Source organism: Polypterus senegalus, chromosome 9 (genome assembly GCF_016835505.1).
Source record: "Polypterus senegalus isolate Bchr_013 chromosome 9, ASM1683550v1, whole genome shotgun sequence".
In the NCBI taxonomy this organism is placed as follows: domain Eukaryota; kingdom Metazoa; phylum Chordata; class Cladistia; order Polypteriformes; family Polypteridae; genus Polypterus; species Polypterus senegalus.
Genome location: NC_053162.1, coordinates 98118489 through 98145986, shown reverse-complemented (window position 1 = coordinate 98145986; position 27498 = coordinate 98118489). Strand labels below are relative to the sequence as shown.

General features: G+C 36.4%; 2 protein-coding genes and 1 long non-coding RNA gene across 4 annotated transcripts in view; 2 read left to right on the top strand and 1 right to left on the bottom strand.

The window, feature by feature from the left end:
- The window catches only part of tango6 (transport and golgi organization 6 homolog (Drosophila)), a 177235-nt gene extending 160833 nt beyond the window's left edge, over window positions 1–16402 (top strand). Inside the window, exons 17-18 of the mRNA XM_039763515.1 lie at window positions 887–1000; window positions 15574–16402. Of these exons, the coding sequence (XP_039619449.1) occupies window positions 887–1000; window positions 15574–15750 (291 nt within the window). The 3' untranslated portion in view covers window positions 15751–16402. The remainder of the gene's footprint in view (window positions 1–886; window positions 1001–15573) is intronic.
- LOC120535580 overlaps window positions 1–27498 on the bottom strand; it is a 60837-nt gene that overhangs the window by 2573 nt on the left and 30766 nt on the right. For both annotated transcript variants that reach the window (XR_005634924.1, XR_005634923.1), the window contains 2 exons: window positions 18671–18761; window positions 17126–17210 (listed from right to left, as the gene is read on the bottom strand). This is a non-coding gene — a long non-coding RNA (uncharacterized LOC120535580). The remainder of the gene's footprint in view (window positions 1–17125; window positions 17211–18670; window positions 18762–27498) is intronic.
- Window positions 27037–27498, top strand: part of has3 (hyaluronan synthase 3) — a 30742-nt gene continuing 30280 nt past the window's right edge. Inside the window, exon 1 of the mRNA XM_039763516.1 lies at window positions 27037–27186. The gene's annotated coding sequence lies outside the window, so the exon portion shown is untranslated. The remainder of the gene's footprint in view (window positions 27187–27498) is intronic.

Sequence of the window (27498 nt, the reverse complement as noted above, 5' to 3'; positions counted from 1 at the left end):
TACCAGTCCAAAACATTCTCTCTCTCAGGAGAAGGAGTATTTTTAAACTTATGATAAGTACGTAGTCTGTATAGACAAATTGTACAGAAAAATGTAACAATAAACTAACATTGCCTATTAAGAATGTTGACTTGACATGAATTTTAAGAAATGATCTTGCATCTTGGTTTAAAGTAACAGAAATAGGCCAAAATACAGTTTACTCTTAACTTTCTGAAGTTGAAACATGTAAAAATGACAAATTTAATTGCAATTTCATGTTTTACCCTTAGTGATTAGTTTTACTGTACAACATTGTGTTTTTTGTGTTCCAGGCCTCCACTGCTACATGGACATGCTTTCTGTTAACTAAATGTCTCCTCCTGTATATTTATACATTTTCTTTACATTTAATTTATATTTTCTTAATTTCATATTTGTGGAAACCCCATGAAATGTACATAGATATTCTCATTAGTTTATTATGTGTGTATACTTCTAGTTAAATACTGAGTGGTTCTATATTTTTGATCCTATGTTTTCATAAGTATGTTTAAGTGTGATGAATATGTGTGCTGAGAAACATGGAATATAAGAATTAGTTGACAAACTCATTAGGCATTTCTTATTCCTTTCATATTCAGACCTGTTTAGCAAGTAATACAAATGTTTTGGTCTTAGGCATAAAAACATGTTCAGAAAAAACACAATTGCAGATTGAAAGATAATAGCTATTTGCTTTCTGTGTGTAAATAATTCTCTATCATGTGAAAAATGAAGCCTAAGGTACTACTTGCTAGTCTTTTTTCACAATCTGCACAGATACACTTCTAATTCCATAAAGTGAAATTATTAGTTTTATCCTATTTCTTTCTGTTTATCAGTCTTTGTTTTGTGTGTTTTCCAGCTTAATTCATGTGTAACTGCAATTATAAAAACTGACACAGAAGCTGAAGTGAGAAGAGCAGCTGTACACGTTATTGGTTTGTTGTTACGTGGCCTCAGTGAGAAAACTACACAGGTAAGTACGAGTGAACAGCTTGAATTACTTTTAATTCATGTTTATTATTAGGATTGAGTTCCATTCCTAAATTCAGTTCGGGGTGGCATAAGGTATTTTGTAATTTTTTTTTTAATTATCTAGAAATATAAGCTATGGAACTACTTATTATTATTGAAAATAGTACCTCACACATTTTTTTTATTTTCCTGGAGTTTGGACAATGTGCATGTCCTGCTGACGAATGGTGTCTGGTGACACCTCCATGTGAAATTCTGGTTCCATCAATATGTTCATGAAGTGCTTGAAGACGTTTTGGTGAATTTCTTTCTGACTGATGTTAGTGGTTCGATTTTGCTACCTAGGAATTGTAACTGGCTTGTATTTTGTTTCAAGTTGTTCACTTGTGATGACTAATTTTATAAACTTGTCCTGTAACACTTGCTCTCAAACTGTCCCTCAGACTGATGTTTACTTCACTATGTTGACCTTTTTTTTGTAAGTTGCTTTGGATAAAAGCTTCTGCTAAGCGAGTACAAGTAAATATAAAGTTTAATAGGAGTTTCTGACTGGCAAAAGGTTGGCACAAGCAAAACTAGAAAGGCGTAAGACAGCAAAAAGCCAGATAAAAAAAGGAGACAGGGAGAAGAACCACAGTGTTTAAAGTCACTTTATTGCAGAGGTACAATGAAGTATAAAGTCACAATGAGAGTTGGAGTGAAGGATCGAAGAATAAGAGGAAAAGGCAAGGGTTAGTTGGTGCAGCTAAGACAGGAAGAGCTTGAGTGTACATTTATGGTGGGTCAGTGGAAAAGTCACTCCACCAAGTAGGCAGGTGTTAAGTTAGGCATAAAAAGCCTACACGGTTTGTTGTCTTCTTCTATTTGTTTGTACAATATATTCTCCCTTATCACTTTCTTTGTGCTTGATATTTATTACATTTTCTTGCTTTTGTTTTGCTGAGAAAGCCCCTTTCAGTAGGCCACACTTCAGCAATGCTTCATTGCCATGTCACTCCCTTCCTCAGCAGAAAGCTGTGTCTGTGAAGTAAACAGCAAATGGCTGTCTGTTTGCAAGAAGGCTGAGCAGTCTGATGCTAGCCTAGGATGAAAAGAAGCTCCCTTGTTTAGTATTCTAAATTCATAAACAAGCTTATCCTAAAATTTTATTAATCATCAACCTGATTTGTTGTGATTGGTTCACTTACCTCAGGGTCATTCCATGACAAATCAACTGATTTCCAGAAATCCCATGTACTTCGGTCTTACAAAAATCTGAAAAAATACCAGGTGTATCCATGTTATCCAGGAAGACCCTCTGTTTTGTGAGAGGACTAGGGTGTCAAATTTGACACGGCTTTATTTTTTCATCAGTTTCACAAGACCATTTCTGAAGAACTAAACCACCTAGCAGGCTCAAATTGTACGTACTGGTACCCTAGGTATAGGTGTAGTACATAATGAAATCAAAATAGTTTGTCCAGATGACACCACTTGGTAAGTGCAGACTTTCAAAAATGGAAAAAAAATATTTTACATCTTTGGCTGTGCCATATTTAGGCTTTCAGAACAGATACAGCCTGCTGATTTTTGTCCATGTTTAAATACCTACACGGAGCTTTTCAAAAGGTTTTTAACAAAGAAGAAACTGCATCAGGGTTTGACCAGCAGACCTCTCAAATGTGAAAAAATAATTTTGTGTCTACTTTTCAGACTAACTTAATGGTCCCTTCTTTCTCAAAAAACAAGTCTTACTTTTCTTATGTGAATCTTTTTTATTTTCAATTCTAAACAAGATAAATTCACCATCTGTCAGTAATGATTATTATCATAACTTGGGTATAAGATAAATGGAAAAAAATTACCAAAAGCACATTAAGTACAACACGTGAAGAGCAGCAGCTTTATTTATCATTAAATACAACACTAGTTAAAATGAAATGTTAATATCTTATTACTGCAGCAGCAGGACTGTGACCAATTTCTTTCAAAGTGCAGAGTGCAGAGATCTTTGTGATCTAAATGGTACTACATCCTACTGACCATTGTGGGTGCACTTAGTAGTGCATTGACACCCTGTAATGGCACCCAACAAACATCATCTCTAGGTGGCCAATTGAAATACTGTGCAGGATAGTTTGGATACATGAAACATAACAGGAAGTCTGACTCCGCTTTACTCTTGTCACAAACCACACCAATGCAACATTTCTCCTCATACATGCACCCAACATAGCTCCAAAAAGACTCTGGTATAGTGTGAGGGACACATTTGATCCATTAGGATTGTGATTGTGAAAGGCCAGGATCTCAGCTGCTGCTTCAGTGGTGACTATTCAGTCAGTTAATTGACTGTCTTCACCAGACACTCAGATGACTTTAAGTTTGCAGTCTTATGCAGGGATGTAACAGTGGTATTCTCGAGTACCAGGTACTCTTTTGGCCATGGAGAATCATATTCTCTGTTCAGCAACATGAGAACATTAGCATTTGATATGAAAAAACATTTTTCATTTTTGATAACTTACTGATTGAGAACTCAATGATTACCATTATTGACACTAGGCATGTTAAGCCTATGTTTAGGATGGAAAATAAACTAAAGGTCTTTGTTTTGAGAAAGAAGGGACAATGTAGAATAAATGAAAAATATTTTAAAAATTATCTGCACAAAATCCAAAATGATTTTTTGGATTTGAGAGGTCTCCTGTTTATTGCCACTTCAGAAAGCCTATATAGTTATCTAAATAAGGAAAAAAAATCAGAAGTCTGTGTTTATTACAAATATATATATTCACGTTTAAGTTCTCCCGCAGATGAGTCGGGGCTTGACTTTACCATATATAACTAGGGCTTCGCCCCTTGCTCGCCAACCCCATGGGCCTGTGCTACGCACCAGCCACTTCACGTCTCTGCTGCTCGCGTATGTGGATTTCACTTTCACCAAACAGCAAATCTTTTAATTCTTGTAGATACGCCTCTTCATTGGGAAGAAGCACTACTTTTTCCTGAAGGCAACACGAATTAGATGATCAATTCAAACAATATATTTGATCTATTTTTGCTGTTCCGTTATTTCACAGAGTAATCATTTTCATTTGTTTGTGCTAATGCGATCTTTACTATCATTTTTTTGAGACTTTTGAATTTTAGTACTTTCATTACCTGCTCTGCATGTGTATCGTGTCAACATTTTTTGCATTCTTTACGATGTTCTACTTTGTCATCTACTCTTTGCCTTTTTTTTTCTATGTACTGTGCCTATGTGACTACACGGGAATACCTGCACTATTCCAAAGCGGCGTTTACACTGTTCTGTGTTTTTGTATCTCGCACCCTCATACATCTTTATCGTAAGAGCATGCCTTACATACGATGGAGCGTTCGATCAGAAGAAAATATAAAGCCAGTTTTAAATTACAAGTCGTTGAATTGGCGAAATAAATTGGTAACTGCACTGCTGCAGCAAAATTCGATGTGTCTGAGAAACTGGTGCATGATTGGAGGAAGCAAGAAGATGTAAAAAAAAGTAAGTGATTCATTTTTGAACAAGTATATAAGTCAGGGTTTGATTTTATGATCTATTTTATGAGTTTCAACACCCGACTTATATGCGAGTATATACAGTATGTGTTTCTGAGGCCTAAACAATAGCTAAGCCAAAAACTCAAATTAATTACATTTTGGTCAATTTCAAGGGGCTGCTTTGACCTTGCAGGGTCATCTGGACTAAATGTTTTAATTTCGTCATATAGTGCCAGCATCCAAAGGCTGAACCTACCCGGTGGTTAAGTTCTAGATCTAAGAACTTGTGAAATTTGATGAAAAAATGTGGCCAGAAAAAATTGACAATCTACTCCTCTCTGTAAACTGGATATATCTTGGAAAGCATTGATCTTGCATCAAAAACATTTTGCAGGGGGTCTCCTGACTAACTTGGGTACACTTGGTCATTTTTCCAGATTTTTTTGACATGGAATGACACTTGTGTTTGCTTTACTTACAATTGTCTTTTAACATTTTGCATACTTAACCTAGTAATTTATTTGATCGTATTCCCACTTGTATAGAAGTTTGTTAGATGTCGACCTAGGAAACTATGGGGTAGAGGTTTCCAGAATTCTTGACTTGGCCGTGTCCCCACATTTCAACCCAGAGGTTTAGTGGTAAATTCCAGCAATAGCTTGCATATGACAAAGTGGCAACAAGTGGAACTCTTCATTTGACATCAACTGCACTGCAGAATTTTTATGTTAATCTCTTGTGGCAATTCTTCGATAGATACATTAGCGGGCAGATAATGTCTTACACCACGTATCCTGTACCTTTAAATACAGATCAAATGCTGCCTAAATGGTGCAGTTTTACACAAAAGTTGTCTTTTTTTTACATTTTGCTAATTGTTCTTGGTTTGCCATCTGTAAAATTCAATTCCTTGAATTTTAACTAAATTGCAGCAACTTTTCCTGTTTTGATAATTTGCAGCAAATAGATTAATGTATTAATCTCAGGCTCCCTAATTTATTGTTCAGTGTTCAGAAAAAAATGTTTTATGCCTGATTTAATAAATGCTCTGTCTTCACCACTAATGAATAACTGTTACCTTCTCATGTGTTTCTTTGTTCTGATACACATCTGGGGTATTCTTGCAAGGAACATCTTTACATATTCCTCAAACCATTTTTGTTTTCTTTAGACTTGGCCTTCTTTCAAATGACTCATACACATTTTTCCAAGATTTGTAGTAAATGCCTACAGGCAAAGGCTGCCTCCTCTGCTACAATTAAAACAAGTGAAACTGTAATTTTAATACTTTGGATATTGTTAATAAAGTATTGGGTTTGGGTGGAGATAAAACATACTGATGTTTGTTTTCCTAAGTTCCAGGGATATGGTTGTATTTTTTTCAAATGCACAACCACAGTGTAGAACTCTATTTTCTTGCAGTTTTTATACCATTTTCTGATTGCTTTCTCTGCCCAGGTGTCAATGGTAATGCAGTTTTTTGTACAGTATGTTCTGAAATAACAATACATATGTGGGCCTAAACTGAGAGGGCTGGAAGCACCCTGTCATCGTCAATCTTATCATCCATAAGCAAAATGTGTGTTTCAAGGTGTTTAGTACAGGACATGCATTATGCTTAAAAAATATGTCAACTCGTATTTCCTAGATGTGCAAATATGTGTTTTTCATTTAATTTCCATGGACCTCCTTTCAATAATTCTGAGACACTGAAGCTATGGTTAGATGTATTGATTGAATTAATAAAATACAGCATGTATGGAGGTGAAGCATAGTACTTTAAAATATACACTTTAAATGATAAAACATTTAGGCTGTTAATCATTAAAGTAATGTATTAAATAATGTAGTAAATAGTTAAACCACATATGATGTTACATGAACACACAAATTAAATACACAGTAAAATAGAGCAGTTATATTTGATGTTAGCCTACCTCTTAGTAAATCAAAGATTTAGCGTGTTATTGCATTTTGTAATGTTAAGCGTGTAGATCCTGAGAATTTTATTGGTTTACTTAACCTACAGTCTGCTTTTCCTCTTTCTGCTACCCCATCAGAATTAATAGATCATTATAATGCTGTTCTGCTCTGGTATCAATACGTTGTCTCCCTTAAAAAACACAGAATGTTTCATTTACTCACACTGCTCCCAAAACTATGGGCCCAGTAGCCGGAGTGTCTGTTTAAGAAAACTGGGTCTTCTTGTACATAGCTCATATTTATACTACAAAAATACTCTTTCTGCTGCAAAAGGTGTATATTATTCTAACATTATTAGTACAGGCACATTTTTCTATAGTGAATAGGCTAATTGCACAACCAAAAAATGTCATCCACTATAACTTCACTGCTAAACATTGTTGTGACTTGTTGGACTTCTTCATTTTTAAGATTAGGGAGATTCACCAGCAACTTAATTCTCTGCAGAAAATGACAGGGTTTCCACTATTACCTGTATTTTACCAAATACCTTATTCTCAGAATTCAGTCTACCAACTGAAAATGATATTTCTGAGCTTATAACAAAATTCAATTCCTCCACTTATCAACTGGATCCAATACCTATTAGTCTGCCTAAGTCTTGCTTGCCATATATTTCTCCTTTGATAACCTCTATAATTAACTCTTCCTTTTCCATTGGCATGGTTTCTCCTTCCTTAAAAATGGCTTCAATTACACCAATTTTGTAAACTGTTGTGAACAGTTTCAATCTGGCTTTTATCCGAAACATAGTACCAAAACTGCATCTTATCTTACTGATAGACCGGTTGTTCAGCTGAAGGGCTTTAGGTCAGAGAATCTGGTGGTTACACAGGGACTTCAACATGGCTCAGTGCTGGGGCCACTTATTTTCCTTATTTACATTTTTCCTATAGGTAAAACATTTTGGCATGATGGCATTCAGTTTCACTGTTATGCAGCTTTATTTATCCACTGAATCCAGCTCTGTTCTTCCTCCCAATATTCTTACTGCTTGTTTATATGACATAAAGAAAATCCTGTGCATATGCCGCTCCTGGATTTTTCTTGGCCTGCCAGACCTGCTGGGTTTAACAGCAACTGTGCCTGTGGCCTTCCATTTCCTGATTACATTCCTTATAGTTGAAACTGACAGTTTAAACCTCTGAGATAGCTTTTTGTAGCCTTCCCTAAACCATGATACTGAACAATCTTTGTTTTCAGATCTTTTGAGAGTTGCTTTGAGGATCCCATGCTGTCCCTCTTCAGAGGAGAGTCAAAGGGAAGCACAACTTGCAATTGACCACCTTAAATATCTTTTCTCATGATTGGACACTCCTGTCTATGAAGTTCAACACTTAACAAGCTAATCCCACCTATTTGGTGTTGCAAGTAATCAGTATTGAGCAGTTACATGCATTCAAATCAGCAAAATTACAAGGGTACCCACATTTTTGCACAGCCACTTTTTCACATTTGATTTAATTTATGTAATGTAACTAAATACTGCTTCACTAAAAACCTTTGTTCGGAAAACCCCCCAGTACTCAGATGTTCCTAGGAAATGAAAGACATACCACTGTTATCTTTTTGTTGAAAGTAAATTATTATGCAGGCCGAGGGGGGTCACAGACTTTTTCATATGACTGTATATCTAAATAGCTTAGGACTTTCTGTTTTAAAAGTAAGGTTTAAAAGCATGTCTAAACTTCACTAGAGGCAAGAAGACCATTTTAAAAACTGCAGTTAATATGTAGTTACACCTTAATAATAACTCCGGTCATCATCATTTTCATGTTTTTGAATTAACTGTAGAGGAATAAGTGGATAATTGAAACAGACTAACATTAAAAAATTACATAGTGAATTCTGTTTGAAACAAATTAACTAGATTTGCAAGTACTTGCAGCTTAAGAAACAACCTATTTGTTAAAGATATTGCCTAAATGTTGAGTGGGTTCAGTTAAGCTAAAACCCAATCCTTTTAAATTAGGAGTTTTCAGCATTGTCTTACTATTCATAAAGTTGGCACTCTCTAAAAGAATTAGTTTTTAGTGAATATAAAGACAGTTAATTACTATTCATGCATATTTGTACATTAAAGGATTATTGTGGTATTTTTCAAGCCGAAGTTATTTCTTCACAGTTATGGCATATATTATTTTGCCACATAAAATTTAGTTCTAAAGTAAACAGTTTTTATAAATTTTAAAAATACCTTCTCTGTTCTTGTAGCTTACAGTGGGGCTGAGTAAAGGTGAATCAAAAGCCTTAAAAATTACAGAATACATCCACTTTGAAGCAGCAAGGTTGTGAGTTAAGATAACGTGCTTTCCATGTTTTGAGGCACCCTTCTCATAAAGAAAAGAAACTAGAAATAATAGAATTGTTTTGTTTGTGGTTTTTTGAAGTTCTTGGATATATTTTCCTGGATGTAAAAATTAATTTCCTGTTTTCTTGTCTGTTCACATTCGCCATCATGGGTGGAGTTTCGACGTAAATTAGAAAGTTGATCAGCATGAAACCAAGCACTGTCTGAAGCTGTTCAGAACAATTTGGTCTTTCAATGGTTTGAAAACATGGATATCTGTGATGTGAACATAAATTAAAGAAGTGTTTCCAATTTCCATTGACTCATCACTTGTGGTTATCATGATATCTTAAAGGTGTTTTGGCTTTTAGCGCTTAGGTTGAATGAGAATATTGGAATGGAGGACTGATCTAGTTTGTAGTGCTCATTTCTCCATCGATAACTAATTACTGCCACAGTAGAAAAGAAAATGTGTTCCTGTTCTTGCATTATTGAAGCCAGCTGTAGTTCTAAACATATTTAGAGTGAGTAACTCTTCACGATAGCTGAAAGTGAAGTGGGCTAAAATGCCAAGCCATAGAGTATTAATAATGGAAATGTCATTTACTCGCAAACTAAATACTACATAGACGAGTAGCTCTTATGTAAGGTGCAAAAATTATTACTAGTGTTGTTTCTTGGATGTAGCATCATGAGTATGAACCATGTGCCTGGTTGTTGTCCGTGTGGAGTTTAAACAATCTCCTAGACATGGCACAGTGTTATCTCTAACACATACAGAAAGCCATAAAGATCATTGGAAATGGTAATTCCAGGTTAGTACAATCGTACATGTCTGTCAGTTGCTCCTGTGATGGGCAGATGCCTGTGTTTTGCCTTTCACATGGAGGTACAATGAATGAGATGAGATGCAGAGCCAGTTTTCTTTTAAAATGGTTGTATCTCACAAATACAGTATATTGTCTTTTTTATTCCTTTCTAAATTGACGTGGATATGCTGTTTTACAATATGTAATATCAGGAGGCAGATGATTATATGATACTAAATACATCAATATTTCAGGGCAAGGTGTTAGGTTTGTCTTCGTGTCTAGACCCCCTCATACCCTATAGTTCCATAGTAAGCTGCAAGAACAAACAAGGCATTTTTTACATTTTTAAAAAAAGACTAAACTTTAATAGACAATTTTATGTGGAAAATAATACATACCACGATTGTAAAGAAATAAGTTTTACTTGAAAAATACCAAAATTATCCTTTAATAAACCAGTTACGTAATTATTTAACTGAGAGAGTAACAAAATGTTGGGTGTCCAAAAGTTATTATTTTATTTATTAGTTGCAATTTCTAATGGCAACTTAATGTACAGAAAAGTAAACGGTTTCTGTATTTTATGGACATTTTCAAATAATTGGTACAGATGGTCTTTCATCCACACTGCTATCAGCATTCCAAATGATGAATCTGCAAGTCTGTGATTTCTACTGCGCGTCATGCATTTTTTTTTTAACTTGAGGGGTTTTCCGTGGGTGTCATGTGGATCCACTTTCATAATTGTATATGCTGTATTGTATTGTTGAGTTTGGTCTGTTCTTACCAAGCCCAAATTTATCTGCCGTTTTATATTCCGGAAATTTTACATGTACAAGAAAAACATTTTATTGCAAAGAGAATAAAAGGCCATGTAATGTGATTAAACACAACTTTTTCAAGTTGAAATTAAATATGCACAAGGTGTGTGTCTGAAGTGAAATCCAACATGGGCCATAGTATACATTAATAATATGCTGCCCAAAGAAATCCGGGTAACAGACCGAAAAACCACAGCTAAAGGCAAAATGTAATAAGAATCAATCTTGGCTACAGTAATGATGGCAGGTCAAACCAATAGCTATGACAACTGAAAATTAACTTATGTGAAAGTCTAATGTTACAGGAAACGTGCCCTTCGAGTTTTAGGTTTACTTTGAGTTTGTTTATTTCTAATTGTATGTCTGGCTTATTTTATTATCTTTCATGTGAGTTTAAGAAGAGACATGTAAATGAACAGTAACAGTACATACAGTGGTGTGAAAAACTATTTGCCCCCTTCCTGATTTCTTATTCTTTTGCATGTTTGTCACACAAAATGTTTCTGATCATCAAACACATTTAACGATTAGTCAAATATAACACAAGTAAACACAAAATGCAGTTTTTAAATGATGGTTTTATTATTTAGGGAGAAAAAATCCAAACCTACATGGCCCTGTGTGAAAAGTAATTGCCCCCTGAACCTAATAACTGGTTGGGCCACCCTTAGCAGCAATAACTGCAATCAAGCGTTTGCGATAACTTGCAATGAGTCTTTTACAGAGCTCTGGAGGAATTTTGGCCCACTCATCTTTGCAGAATTGTTGTAATTCAGCTTTATTTGAGGGTTTTCTAGCATGAACCGCCTTTTTAAGGTCATGCCATAGCATCTCAATTGGATTGAGGTCAGGACTTTGACTAGGCCACTCCAAAGTCTTCATTTTGTTTTTCTTCAGCCATTCAGAGGTGGATTTGCTGGTGTGTTTTGAGTCATTGTCCTGTTGCAGCACCCAAGATCGCTTTAGCTTGAGTTGACGAACAAATGGCCGGACATTCTCCTTCAGGATTTTTTGGTAGACGGTAGAATTCATGGTTCCATCTATCACAGCAAGCCTTCCAGGTCCTGAAGCAGCAAAACAACCCAAGACCATCACACTACCACCACCATATTTTACTGTTGGTATGATGTTCTTTTTCTGAAATGCTGTGTTCCTTTTACACCAGATGTAACGGACATTTGCCTTCCAAAAGTTCAACTTTTGTCTCATCAGTCCACAAGGTATTTTCCCAAATGTCTTGGCAATCATTGAGATGTTTCTTAGCAAAACTGAGACGAGCCCTAATGTTCTTTTTGCTTAACAATGGTTTGCGTCTTGGAAATCTGCCATGCAGGCCGTTTTTGCCCAGTCTCTTTCTTATGGTGGAGTCGTGAACACTGACCTTAATTGAGGCAAGTGAGGCCTGCAGTTCTTTAGACGTTGTCCTGGGGTCTTTTGTGACCTCTCAGATGAGTCGTCTCTGCGCTCTTGGGGTAATTTTGGTCGCCGGCCACTCCTGGGAAGGTTCACCACTGTTCCATGTTTTTGCCATTTGTGGATAATGGCTCTCACTGTGGTTTGCTGGAGTCCCAAAGCTTTAGAAATGGCTTTATAACCTTTACCAGACTGATTGATCTCAATTACTTCTGTTCTCATTTGTTCCTGAATTTATTTGGATCTTGGCATGATGTCTAGCTTTTGAGGTGCTTTTGGTCTACTTCTCTGTGTCAGGCAGCTCCTATTTAAGTGATTTCTTGACTGAAACAGGTGTGGCAGTAATCAGGCCTGGGGGTGGCTACGAAATTGAACTCAGGTGTGATACACCACAGTTAGGTTATTTTTAACAAGGGGCAATTACTTTTCACACAGGGCCATGTAGGTTTGGATTTTTTCTCCTTAAATAATAAAAACCATCATTTAAAAACTGCATTTTGTGTTTACTTGTGTTATATTTGACTAATGGTTAAATGTGTTTGATGATCAGAAACATTTTGTGTGACAAACATGCAAAAGAATAAGAATTCAGGAAGGGGGCAAATAGTTTTTCACACCACTGTATGTTAGCTTATTAGAAGAATCGAGAGTTTTATTAATGTTCCCTGAAAAAAATCCCACCTCCCTATTATGGTTCCTTCTAAAATATTGCAATGCTACTCTTTACTCTGTCAAGTATCGCTTTTTTGAATACTGAATCATACTCAGCAACTCATGCTGGCATGCAAGACAGATGGAAAGAACAAACTAACTTAATTTGTCCCTTGGGGGGAGCTATGGCTTTTTACAAAAGCACATTAAATATACACACATACATCCACACACAGGGGTCTAAACACACACCAGAATGACTAAAAAAAAAAAGAAAGCTTCTGATTTGGCAGTCACAGTCACAGTGATGCATTATGCGTGCATGTTATGCAGTAGCATTTCTTCATTCATAACATTGTTCGTAATGGCTCTCAGTTTTATTTTAATTCTCTCCTTTGTCACTACCCTCCAGGGGGTCCAGAGTGTGTCCCATAACTGAGCCTGCCCTTTTCATTAGTTGGTTGATTTGATGGGCCTCTACTGAAATGCTGTTACTTGCTCAGCATACCACAAAGTAGAAAATTATACTGGCCGTTGCAGAGTTACAGAAGATGTGAAGGATGTCATTACCCACTTTAAAGGAATACAGTCTCGTAAAATAACTCATACATTTATTTCATTCATTCAGTTTTTCATTTGTAGGTACCATTTACTAAGAATGGGAGGATGTCAGTACTTGCTCTCTTTTTGTCACTTCACACAGTATTAGTACAGTATGTTGGGTGCCACTTAAAAAGAATACAGCCTTTGAACATATCATGGCTGTTGTGTGAATCACCATGTTCCTACTTCCTCTTTCTTCTTATACTTACAGCTTTGTTCTGTCCTAAAATAACGCAGTTTCTTTACCAATTCAGGTGCTTTAATCTTTTTTGTATTACTTTTATGAAGTACACCTGTGTGAGCTTAGTATACCTTTTTATGTCTGATGCCTGTTTAGCCTCTTTTCCTTCTTAATGTTCAGGTTTGTAACTTCCCTTCTAATTATCCCATTGTGTTGGTTATTGTTTTCAGAAATAGCAAGTCAAGCTCCAGAAACCCCTGATTAACATTTTACCCATTTCAGTTTGTTCCCACATTATGCCTAACCACTGGAGACGCCCTGTTACGCCAGGCTCCCTTTTGTATGTGTTCTGCTCATGACCTTCTTTTCTTTTCTGCTCTTTGGATTTTTTAACGTCTCTTAGCTTCCAAAGTGAACATCCCCAAGTCTGCTCACCAACATTACCGGTTATACTTCTTTTATAAACAATTTATGAGGAACTTTGGGCAGCATCAAAGGATGCATAGTAGGAGGCTTCAGACAAAACCATGGACTCCTGTAGGGAATACTCTGATTTTCCCAGTCAGTCTTTATTCTGGACATTTTTTATCAGTTTGCCATTATTGCTGCCTGGAATATCCTTTGGAATCAGGGGGTGCTGCATCAGGGCTTCACTTTAGCTTTCTTGTTTGTTATGTGGAAGAAGTCACTGGAATTTTTTTTTTAATCATTTCTATAACATTATCGATATAGTTCTTAGTATAATCACTCACTTTATTTCCTTTAAAAATTAATCACAAAACTTTTTGCTTATAATTTATTAAGTATAGTGTACCTAAAAAGAAAAAACACACCAGTCTTTCATTAAAAACTTTACTTAAGAGATAAATTTTAAGTATTTTAACAGTATGCATTGTACATTGATATACAGTATCTCCTTTAAACAATTTCTGGTGTAACTTGTAAAAGAAAAGCCATTATTTGATGTTATAAAAATAAAAGTAAAAACTAATATTTTTTATATATATATATATAACTCATTGTGTAGCTATCATGTTGGTGGTCTTTGATAGAAAATACAATTTTGCCAGATTTAATTAATACAATTTTAGAATAAACATTTCTATTGGAGTAAAAGGACATTTTCAGTTTCAAAGGCTCTTGGCTTTTCTTTGGGAGCCGAATTCTCTTTTGTTAGTATTCATTTTGTCTCTCGTTGTTCCTGCTTTTTTGTTTTTCTCTTTAGTTTGACTATGAACTAATTTGTTGTAGAAGTTTAATTTGATTGTATGTAATGCTATTTTCTTCAAGTAAACTAAGTAAATAAAAATAATAGTAATTTAACTAGCTAGTGGTGCTATTCCACAGCTCCAGTATGCTGGGTGCAAATCCAAATCTGGCACCAACTGTATGTGGTTTACATGTTTCTTCGACATCTGTTTGAGTTTTCCTCTGGGTGGTCCGGCTCTGTGATTTTTCCATTGGCACGTATGTTACATGAATGCTCGGGTCTACTGTGCCCTATGATGGACTGACACCCCCTCTGCCTTTCATTTCAGCCTTGCCCCAGTTACAGCCAGCATAAGTAAGAGTTTTCCACAACCCTGAACTATAATAAGAAATTTCATAAAATGAATAATAAATAATTCATATCAGTTTATGTTTCTGCTACTTAACTGCAGTTATGTAAACATGAGAAGTTAAATGTGAGGTTGTGATTTTAGTGAATGAGCACCAACTTTTTTCATTCTACTCAGGTAACTGCTGGTTTTGATCTTTGCGACTAAGTAGGTGCTGTACAGTAAATCAATTTAAGGGCGCATTGCTGATTTAATGATGATTGTTACCACCTTTTGTCTTCTACCACTGGGTAATAAAGGATATGATTAGACTGTCTTCACCCCATAAAGGTGCACTTTTGCTTTGCATACCCTTTGAACATCTAGTTGATTGTTTAATTGCAGGTTTTCCGCCTGTCTTTGATGTGGACATAGTGCAGGCATTGAATGCAGAGTTCAGGCGTTTAGGAACAAATGTTTGTCGTTTTTTTCCCTCTTCTAATTCTGCCAGTCATTCTTTGTGTATGGCTACATATTCAAAAATTGACGCTGCCTGGTTTGTATTTATAAATTTGACATTGGTATCTAAACTTGCCTCAGTTATATGTAAACTGTTGAGTGAAATAAGATAATTTGATAAAAATATTAATGTATTTGTAAAGTTGGGAATGCCTTGCTGTGGAGTTTTTGGGGAGTGTGGAATGAAGGATTGTTTATAAGTTATTAGGCATGATGCACACTGCTGCCTAACATATAAGCATTTCATTTTCTCTCGCAGATCCTTCATGAAGTGCTTCGGGATTTTTATCACTTGTTGAAGTACGTAGTGCACCACGACCCCGATGATGTCGCAGTGCTGCACGGACAACTAGCTTTGGAAGAGCTTGATGAGATCATGAGGCGTTACCTTTTTCCAGAACAAAAACTTGAGAAAAAAATTGTTGTACTGCCTTAATTCACTACAGCCTGAAAAAAAAATTAAAGTTATTTAATTTTATAGTTGTTTCTTATGCTTTGGTAACAGAAGTTATAAATATTTGTAAACATTTAATAATAAACATGCTTTTGCAGATATCATTTTGCTTTGTATTGTTAGTTACATAATTATTTATTCATTATGAGATTTAGCCTTTGATCAAATCATGATAGAAGTCAAATATTTATTAGGCATTTTTCTAGCTGCTACTTAGAAAGCAACAGCATGAAAATGGCTCTCAAAAGAGTCTCCAACATATGAACAGTGGATTCATGTGGTAAAGTAGATTTACACAATGGAAACAATTTCTGTTTCTCTCAGGCTGCAGTCAGAGAGATTTAACAAATACTGGCAAACATGGGCTAAGTGTATTTGTGTATCAAGATACACTTTATTGGAAATGTCACCATGTTTTAATAATTGCTTAGATGTATTTATGTCTACTTTGCCTTTTCTTACGTATTATAAAGCAGCTATATGTTTACATACAGCTCTTTATACAGTATATGCTTGCATCTTGTAAAGAGTTCACTTATATACAATATATAACAGTAATGATGCATATACAGCCAGGTGAATTTTTTTTTTTTTTTTACATTTTGATTTAAAAAAAATGTTACTTTTGTTTTAATAAAAAAAATCAAACTGTGATGGACTGCTGCTTGTGCAAGGTTGTTGTGCTGTGGTCCCAAGTGACCATGAACAGGTTTGAGAATGTTATGTTAATGTAATAAATAAAAGTTTGAAGCAGTATTTTTGTAAAAAAAAGACAATGTTGTGTATTTGATGGAGCTGCTTATTCTCATATGTATGGTAATAATAGAGAAATCAAACTGTGTTGACAGATTACTAAGCTATCTGCTTTGATTTACTTGTTTATTTTATTTTATTTATTTATAAAGCACTTTAAAAACAACATCAAGGCTGACCAAAGTCCTGTACAATAAAAAAAAGAAAACCCAACATATCAGACACACAAAACCGAAAGGTAAATGAAACAGAAACACATAAACACATAAGAACTGAAAAGATTCTTAATAAAAAGTATACATATAGCCAACATATCATACTGGGTTAAAAGCCAGAGAGTAAAAGTGTGTTTTTAAATTGGATTTAAAGGCAGCTAGCAAAGGCGCCTGCCTAACGTGCAACGGCAAATCGTTCCAGAATTGTGGGGCTGCAACTGAAAAGGCTCGATCAGCTCTAAGTCTGCATTGGGCCTTGAGAAGATGTAAAAGCATCTGGTCTGCTGACGGTACATAAGGGTGCAGCAGTTCCAACAAATAAAGTGGGGCACAACCATTAAAAGATTTAAAACCAAATACAAGGATCTTAAAATGTTTGTGTTGGTTACCTGGCCAGCTGTGAGTGGGCACATCACAATAACCTGTGACGGACTGCTTAGCTGCATGGGATGGGCTTCAGTTCTCTGTGATCATCTGATGGAAGAATGAAGATCATAAAATGGATCGGTTTAGTGAAATACCCTTTAAAAATACCCACTCCAAGCAGTTTTACTTGTATAAGCAGGTTAAATTTGTTTCTTCTTCAGCACCAATTAGGAACCATTCATGAATTATGCTAGTATTTTATGTCAAGTTTATGAAATTAATATATGTATTATAAATAGGTCAGTTATAAGAACAGTATGTCAATAAATCAATCTTAGTTTTATATACCACCATTCAAGGAGTACACCAGCATAGGGCACTTTACATCGCAAGGATGGATGTATTTCAGAAGCAACAGTTAATACAAGACCTTCTTTAAAAGCAGCTGTAAAAGCAACTTTACTGGTCCCCCTTTCTGTAACAGAATACACCATGCTCTAGAAGTTTTTACTTATTGTGAATATTTAGACAAATATTACAATTTAGAAATTTGGTGTAAAGTGTGATTTTAATAATGATATTATCTTTAATAATGATAATGGCCATTTTAATAATCTTATATAATACGCTACCATGGCTGTTTGTTTGTCTGTCCAGTATTTTAAATCGCCTGTAGCTTGCAAACCGTATGACCTATTGACCTGAAATTTGGTACACATATACTACGTGACGTGTCTACTATCCACTTTCTGGGTGATGATTGACCTCGGTGGTTATTCCTCTTTTTATTTTTATTTTATTGTAGAATCAATTCTTGGCAGCAGCCAGCAGGGTGGCCATGCGGCACATGCGTACTTGCGTCATTCTCATTCCCTACCACCTTCACCGTCACTTCCCCTACCTCTTCATATGTTAAAATCAATCTTGAGGCAGATTGAAGACTTAAATGCCAGCTTAAGTGAAAAATTAAGAAAAACGTACCAAGTGATTGCAACACAAACACTAACTTAATCAGTTTTAATGCAAAAAGATGCCAATGAAAGAAGAGAAGAAGCGGGCGCATCAACCTCTGAGCAAATGAATGCTAAACGTACAGAGAAAGAGTCTTAAAACTAGGAATGCCCAAGTCAAGTGTATTCACTGTTACTGGTGATTAATAATGTGATATTGTACTTAAAAAAAAAAAAAATCAAAAACATATAAACTTGTATATGACGCATTATATGTTGATGCTTTATTGTAAAAATATCTCTTTAAGGCCTTTGAGATATAAATAGGGTTTTTTTTTTTTTTTGCTAAAAGTGTCACACTCCTTTCTTGTATTAAGCATTCACAGTAAATTGAATTTCAAATAAAAAGATAATGGCTGCTGTTTCTTTTTACAGAGCACTCCTCTGTCCTGTGCTGGTAGTCATAGTGTCCTTAAAGGTCATTTCACCGACTACAGATTTAGCACTGAATAATAGTAAAGCTGTCTGGGGTTCTCCAAGAGCATTTCATGATTCAACGGTTCATGCTGGCAGGTCAGTGATGGTCGTTTTCAGCTCAGAGTCTATTACTTTAATTACCATTTTGCCATGTGCTGCAGTTTTTTTTTCCCCCTCTCTCACTCTCTCTCTCTCTCCCTCTCCAGCGTGGCAGCTGCATTCATCTGTTCTTCTGCAAAATAAGGGGGAGGATGCACTTTTAAGATGACTTACTGAATTGAGAGACATACGTTGTGTGAACAAAGATGTAAAACTTTAAAAAGTGACATGATTTTAAATAAGTAAACCTTTTGTTTATTTGGTGCATTTTTTTTTCCTGTTTTGTTCTCCATCCCCAGAATCACCAGTGCCTTACGTCTGTGGCGTCTAAGTCGTTTCAGGAGCAGTATTTTACTTGGGACATATTGACATGCTAAAACCTTTGGAGAGGCTCGTACAGAATGGATCAGAAAATCGTTACTTTCTACATTTTAATTAGGAAGTGTGCTTGTGATTTTACTGCAATGGATGCTGCAGTAGCCATGAAGCTGGTGCTCAAGTCCTTACCTCAGTGAACATGGGACTTTGCTTACTTTCCTGTTTTTTTCCTCCTGGTGCTACCTCAGCATGTTCCATTTCAGGATGTTTCAGGAATAAACTTTTTTTTTCTAGTTTGCCTTATTCTGAAGCATTATGAATTCTTGCTTTGGCTGCAGAAGTACAAGTGGTGCTAAAGTGCATATTCGGGGGAAAAAAAACAGGTTTTTATTTTTCTCAGTTTTTTCTTTTGGGCCTGAAGAAGAACAATGTCAAAATCTGGATATTTTATTAAAATAATTAAGTTTGGATTCTATATGATTTCTGAATAAGGTAAGTACTTCTATGTCTGTCTGAAAATGATACCTTTTGAAACACTGAACAGCTAACTTGTAAAAGAAGCAAAGCTTTCATTGAATTTGATGTCCTAAATAAAGTGCTGATCTGTAGCTGGTGAAGACCTCACTGTGAATTCGCTTCAAGCTGATGACTTACAAGTGTATAATTAGTGTCATCAGACATAGCAGGGCAATTCATTCAGTCAAAGAACTGGGAGGCTGTTCTTTGGAAATATGGCTTTTCGAAAGGTTTGAATGGAACATACTCTGTTAACTTGTCTGAATAAAGCTTAGTTTTCTTGTTAACTACCATTCCCTTAAGCATAGGTTTGGGTTTGTGTATTTTTATTAACTTTTGGTACAGTTCTGTTTCATGAGCATGAATGGTCTGTTTGGAAAATGTCATAGATTTGGTCAACTTCAGTTACTTTCACCTGTTGTCAAACCTGCTGAATCCAATGCAGTCTAAGGTGGCTGGAGCTTATCCTAGCAGCATGAGGTGTAAGGCAGGAACCAAACATTAAATGGGTACCTAACATTGCAGGGTGTGTAGTCTCACATTAGGCCATTCTAGGGTCAACAATTAACCTAATGTGTTTTTTTGTTATAACTGGAGGAAATCCAGATTACTCCAAGAAACATCTGCATAGACACAGGATTTGCAAGACAGTGACTGGGATGGGATTTAAACCCAGCCTCCCTCTCTAATGAAACTACTTGCATCCATCCATCCATTTAACTTACTTATCTTGTTCAGGGTTTTGAGGGGGCTGGAGCCCAACCTGGCATCATAAGGTACAAGGGAGCCTGGGGTTTCCCACTCACTTAACACACACATATTTGGGATGTGGAAAATAAAACCAGAGCAGAAAGAGAGGAAATGTGTTGCTTCTACTTTGGCACCAATGCTAATCAGTGCGCCACCGTGTCACCATCATTAATTAACATAACATAAGCTGTACATGTGACAATAATGACATTATATGCCTCTTACCCATGAGGGTTGTGAGGGAGCAGGACCCTAGCCCATCAGCATCAAGTGTAAAGTAAAAAAAACTATTTGTGGACGGAGCACAAGGCAACACTGGGCACACTTGCACTCCAAAGGCAGCAAGAACTTGAGCCCAGGCCTTCTCTCTCATTCTCTCGGCTCCACTGCTCTCCATAATAATAAATGAATTCAAGAAGTCTGGGGCTTGGCAAATTCGGTCATGAGCTGCACTTAATAGTTTTCATTCCAATCCATCTGTCGGGTCTTAATTAAAATGACATCTATTCTCTGATTTCTTTCTTCTGGTCTTGACCTCTAGAGACAAGTAAATGTGTGAGTGTGTCTAACTTTTATAGGAACCTTAGATGGTGCTCACTCATTTTCAGTCTCTCTGCTAAGAATCTATCCCGTTATCCATTTTAAAAGATTTTTTAAAAGTGGAAGGAAAATATGGGCAATCGTACAAATCACAATGCATTTGGAGCCCCCGCATGGAACTGATCAGTGAGTGTCAGACTAAAGAACAACATCTCAAAAACAAACTTCAAACAAATACTTTTCTAAAATGGAATAAATGGAAAAATAGGAGAACAAAATGTTTAGGGAGGTGGCCTATTAAAGGGCAAAACTGGTCTGCAATTAACACCCTGGTTAAGATGAAATTGTACCCTTGAAGGCCAAATGTGGGGGTCTCATTATTAGGGTGAACCCTTTGTGCCCTTGTGTTGCCACCTCTTCTGTTTCAATCAAAATCACTTTTGTCCCATATCATTTTGCAAGACTGAATGATAACTCCTGCTGTTTGTTTTTAAGTTCTAGTTACTTCATTAGCAGTGGGCTTTGTGTTTCCAAATAATGTCCTGCCAAATATCTACGTCAACAAAATGGAAAAAAATCACAACATTCACAAACTAATTCAGCTGAGGGTTGTATTAGCAGGAGGTAGCCTTGGTCAGAGGCTAACATCTGCATATAGAAGGAGCCGCTGTTCATTGGGTCACTAAGGCTTTTAAGTAATGACATGAAGTATTCATAAAATGAGCTGTCAATTTACAGGAATTACGCAGTAGTTTTCTTTTTTCTTCCTTTTGATAGCTTTTATATGAAATTGACAATACTTCTCTCACTACTGGATACTTTCTGATGTCCTTTTACTTTTTAATGAATTGTGACTCCATCAGATTAGCAAGATCTGCCTGATAAATGAACGATGCTTTTAATGCAGGCCAAGCTAAGATTCTCTGCTCTTTACTGGAGTCAAAGGTTCCCAAGATGCATTAAGGAAAGTAAGAGAATGAAATGCAAAGCAGTCCTAATTGAGCCATTTTAAATCACTGCAGCTCTCTTAGAAATGCCATAAACTAAAACACAAAGCTTGCGTCAGCAGTGCTGTTTAGAGTGCCCTCTAGTGGTAGTCAGCAGGCAGTTTGAACTGCTCAGCAATTTGAACAGAGCACAAACAAATACTGGGTAATAAGGGTTTAAAAACTGACTACAAATGCTTTAAAATGCTGTCCAAATATGTTTCAAGTTTGATTTAAACTGAACTTGACACATGCCCTCATAACACTGAGGTGAAAATAAAAAAAAAAATAAAAACACCATGCGTGCTGTTGCAGATTGTTTGACTTTAGTTTCTTTGGTATCTTTACAGCATCAAAATTCTCAAAGTGGCTCTATTCAGTTTAGTGTAGGAGTCGGGCTGGAGCCATTCCTGTCCTCAGTGGGCACAAAGTGAGATATTGCTCTGGACTGGCAGCAGGGCTCACTCACATGTGTGCAATCTGGAATCAAAAGTTAACCTAACATGCACATCTTTGAGACGTGACAGGAGACTTGTGGAGAATGGACAGACTTCACACAGACAGCAGCCAAACACAGGTTTCAAACTGAAGACTCTGAATGTGTGAGACAGGAGCGCTAACCAGAAAAACAGAACCCACAAGTACTAGTGCTGTTGTTGGCCGTGTGACCTTTACATATTGTCAGGTGCAGGTCCCATTATGTTGAATGGGAAGGCTCTAATGGATTACTTTAAAATAAATGTTACAGAGATACACTGCAAAGTGTTTGATATATGAATCTGTAATGGATCCAATAGATCTGTTAGAGATTGGCAAGTGAACTCTCTGTTCTACTTTCACCACTCTTATACAGATAGATACGAAAGATAGCTAATAAGAAGCATAAATTTAAAGTACACAGCTTTTAACTTGGCCAAACCTACAGTATGGTTTAGGTAAGGTTATACATATACAGTCATAGCCGAAATTATCAGCACCCCTGGAATTTTCCTAGAAAATGCACCATTTCTCCCAGAATATTGTTGCAATTACAAATGTTTTGATATACACATGTTCATTTCCTTTATGTGCATTGGAACAACACAAAAAAACAGAGAAAAAAAAACCAAATCTGACATAATTTCACACAAAACTCAAAAACGGGGCCGGACAAAATTATTGGCACCCTCAACTTAATATTTGGTTGCACGCCCTTTGGAAAAAATAAATGAAATCAAGCGCTTCCTATAACCATCAACAAGCTTGTTAAACCTCTCAACTGGAATTTCCGACCACTCTTCTTTTGCAAACTGCTCAAGGTCTCTCCCAACAGCAATTTTGAGATCTCTCCATAAGTGTTCAATCGGATTTAGATCCGGACTCATTGCTGGCCACTTTAGAACTCTCCAGCGCTTTGCCTTCAACCATTTCTTGGTGCTTTTAGAGGTATGTTTGGGGTCATTGTCCTGCTGGATCACCCATGACCTCTGACACAGACCCAGCTTTATGACACTGGGCCCTACATTGCGCCCCAATATCTTTTGGTAGTCTTCAGATTTCATGATACTTTGCACACAGTCAAGGCATCTAGTGCCAGATGCAGCCAAACATCCCCAAAACATCTTAGAACCTCCACCATGTTTGACTGTAGGTACTGTGTTGTTCTTTTCTTCGTAGGCCTCATTCCATTTTCTGTAAACAGTAGAATGATGAGCTTTACCAAAAAGCTCTACCTTGGTCTCATCTGTCCACAAGACGTTCACCCAGAAGGATTTTGGCTTCCTCAAGTACATTTTGACAAACTCCAGTCTGGCTTTTTTGTTTCTGTGTCAGTAGTGGGGTCCTCCTGGCTCTCCTGCCATAGCGTTTCATTTCATTCAGATATCAACGAATAGTTTGAGCTGACACTGTCTGCAGAACAGCTTGAATATGTTTTGAAGTTGTTGGCTGTTTATCCACCATTCGGACTATTCTTCTTTGCAGTTTTTTATCAATTTTTCTCTTCCGTTCATGTCCAGGGAGATTAGTTACAGTGCCATGTGTTGTGAACTTCTTGATTATGTTGCGCACAGTGGACAAAGTAACATGAAAATCTGTGGAGATGAACTTATAGCCTTGAGATTGTTGATATTTTTCCACAATTTTTGTTCTCAAGTCCTCAGACAATTCTCTGTTCTTCTTTCTGTTCGCCATGCTTAGTGTGGCACACTCAGACACACATCAGAAAGGCTGAGTCAACCTTTCTCCATTTTAACTGGCTTCAGGTGTGATTGCTATATTGCCAGCACCTGTTTCTGCCACAGGTGAGTTCAAACGAGCATCATATGCTTGAAATAAAACAATTTACCCACAATTTTGAAAAGGTGCCAATAATTTTGTCCGGCCCATTTTTGGAGTTCTGTGTGACATGATGTCAGATTTGGCTTTTTTTCTCTGTTTTTTGTGTTGTTCCAATGCACATAAAGGAAATAAACATGTGTATACCAAAACATTTGTAATTGCAATAACTTTCTGGGAGATATAGTGCATTTTCTGGGAAAATTCCAGGGGTGCCGATAATTTCAGCCATGACTGTGTGTGTATATATATATATATATATATATATATATATATATATATATATATATATATAATGTAACAAGGGCGGGGAATGTCGGTTCTGGATGGCCAAGGCAGCTGCAGATTTTCATTCCAACCTAATTGCTTCATTAGAAACCAATCCTTGCCAATCTTAGACCTTATATTAATTTTATGGCTTGTTAGTCTGCAATGTTAAGTTCTTACATCATTGTGACAGACAGCCAGGGTCTTTGCCTGGCTGGGAGGCTATGTTGGAAGGAGCAGGGGAGCAGATGTGTACAGGACATTGCCTCCCCTGGAGTGCTAGATGGCAGTGCTTGGAGTCTGTGTGTCGATGTTTGGGCAGCTGGAGCGCCCCCATGTGGTCACATCATATAATGGATAATTGTCAGTCTGTCACATTTTTCTGTTAAGTGCACCAAACAGTGCATTATGAATCTACACAGGGGCAAATGGAAACAAGTTAGATGGAGAAATGCTAGCTTCTTTGTCACTTGCATCATATTGGTAATAAGGAGCCATTAAAAATGGTGAATGCAGCTGTTTAAGATTGAAATAAGCAATTAAGGGTGGGGAACCTTAACAAGTGAGACCACTAAAATAAAGTAGAAAAATGTCACTTGAGCAATAAGTGCTTCATCAGCAATAATTGACTTCTCATTAAAAATCTGGGTTGGAACAAAAACCTGCAGTCACTGCGGCCCTCCAGGACCAACATTGCCGACATCTAATATAGAATATATATAACAAAAAAATAATTTCCTCCATATGGCTCACTCACTTTCATGAGACAAGTGGCTTTTTTACTTCTACCTGCAAGTCCATTATATTCAGAACTGTGTTCACAGTCACTCTTTGTAGAAATTACCAGACTTTAAATTATTTTAGCCAGAATGTAAAGGGTTTTTGGTTTTGAGAAATGTCTCCTTCGGGGTTGTTTCTTTTAATTGCTACATTTGGTTGCATGCGCTGTGTGCAGAAATTTTAAAGTTCCTTAAACTTCCAGCTATATTTAGTTTTTACCTTACCATAGAATGTATTTATTAAGAATATATTAGACATGAGAAGGAAAGGACAATATAGCAAATATCAGAGACTCATGAATAATACTAAGAGCATTACAAGCTCATTGGTGGCCCATACATTTGAAACATTGTCTCTTTAAAGCAATTTTTCAAATCATTGTCTTTAATCCAGGAGCATGTTGCTACAAGAAGGTTGCACCCTTTTACAGACAATTGACTAATATATTAAAATAAATAAATAAATAAATAAAATAAGGTTCTCTCTCCTTCTTGTTCTAACAGATGTTTAGGGCTGGGGGTGTGCTGTCATTATCTTCGGAGTTCTGACGCGGAGTCCATTTGATGTCTCATGCGCTTTAAAGATGAGGTTGAAATTAAAGGATTGGGCACAGCACAAGAGTCAAAACTTCAAATTGTTTCTCAGTGTGTTTTAAATTTGCATCCATTTTCAGACGAGTGTTGTTTGGACTTTGTTTATCACAGCTCTGTAATTAGGGGGCTCCTAGCCAACTGAGGACCACACAAAGAACTGCAGTCAGGCTGATTAAAAGTAAAGCATTTATTAGCTAGTGCCTGCCACAATAAGTCTGAGAGTCCCCATTATTATTATTATTATTACTACTATTTGTCTGCCTTGCATTAAACTATAATTATGCCCTCATTAAAATATCAAAGGTGAGAAAGATGATCAGATTATTTTCTTTTGCATTTTGTTGGTTTACTATTTAATGCCAAACTTCAACATCAGTGTAGTACATTTAATTTTTATGACACCATGCAATTGTTAATTTAGGGAGGGACAGTTTTTATAAGCAAATTACACCATGCTTTAAACAGAAATGTTCTTTTATTTTTTTCTTAAAAAAAAAAACAGACGTTATTGGACTTGAATGTTCAGAGTTTTTTTTTATATATTTTTTTATTCTGTGTAGTCCACACAGCACACCTCCAGTAATGCACATTTGTTGAGTTTATATCTGGAATGATGTATCCATTACAAATGTTTGCATGCGTATTTAATAAATGACATACACGTTTTTGTACTTCAGTGCTATTGTAATCATGTAAGTGTTCAGAGTGTTTACTCAATAAAGGTCATTATATAAAGTACATTTATTATAATGAAATAATGAGGCAAAACGTGAGCAAACCCTCAAGTGTGTGCTGCACATTCAAAAATGTATTTGCACGAGGTTCTGTGTAGAATTTTCAACTGAAGCCTAAGTACTTTGTGAAAGGCATTCTATATGATGAAGTTTGAATGCATTCATCTTTTCTTTTCAGCTATACATAACAATATCTCCTGAGCTCTTTTTTCCACCACTTGTGAGTTTTTGTAAACTCATCATACACACACACACACACACACACACAAAGTCCAGCTGAGCACTCAGTAGTTATTCTAATATGGTGTCTTGTCTAAATCTTTAGATATTGTCTATGTAATAACTGTGTGTGGTAAATATGAACTTCTTTATTTGACACATATGCAACAGCCACTTAAATGAAACTACTGCATTACACTTGCAGGAACAGCTTCTAAAATAACAGCAAGGGGACGGGTTTCCCAGCTGGGGAAGGATTTGCTAAGTGATCTCTTTCTTGGATTTGTTTCCAAGGCAGATACTACAAGTGTTTCAGTCATGCATCTCCTTACCTGCGTCCCTGCCCACCTTTCCCAGCCCCCTTCACTTCACTAGTAGAGCGTCACATCATTACTCAGGGTGTAGAGTTAAAGCAAACTTTCTCAGAAATCAGGCTCTCATTCAGAGGCAGAACTGAGACTTAAGCCACCTCATTACACCGCTAATTAAAGGGCCGGCTCTTCAAATGGACTGAAGCTCCCAGACAGCACACCATCAAAGTGAGTATTCAGAAAGTTCTCCATTTCCTAATTTTTCCCTTGATTTGCTCTTTCTGGAGCTTTATTGTGCTTTTTTTGTTTCAGTGGGCCCATCACTTGAATCTACTACAAACTGAATTTGCTAACAAAAATACAGCAAGCTATTTAAATAGACGAGAGAGGAGCACTTCATTAATTCTGAAGTGGTCAGATCTAAGGAGTGAGTATCAGGGGGTTTCTGTAGACAGTATTAACAGTACTGTGGGTCAGAATAATTTTTATATCTGGATGGTAAGGGGTAAGAGAGAAAGTCAGAGATAAGAAGGGTACTAC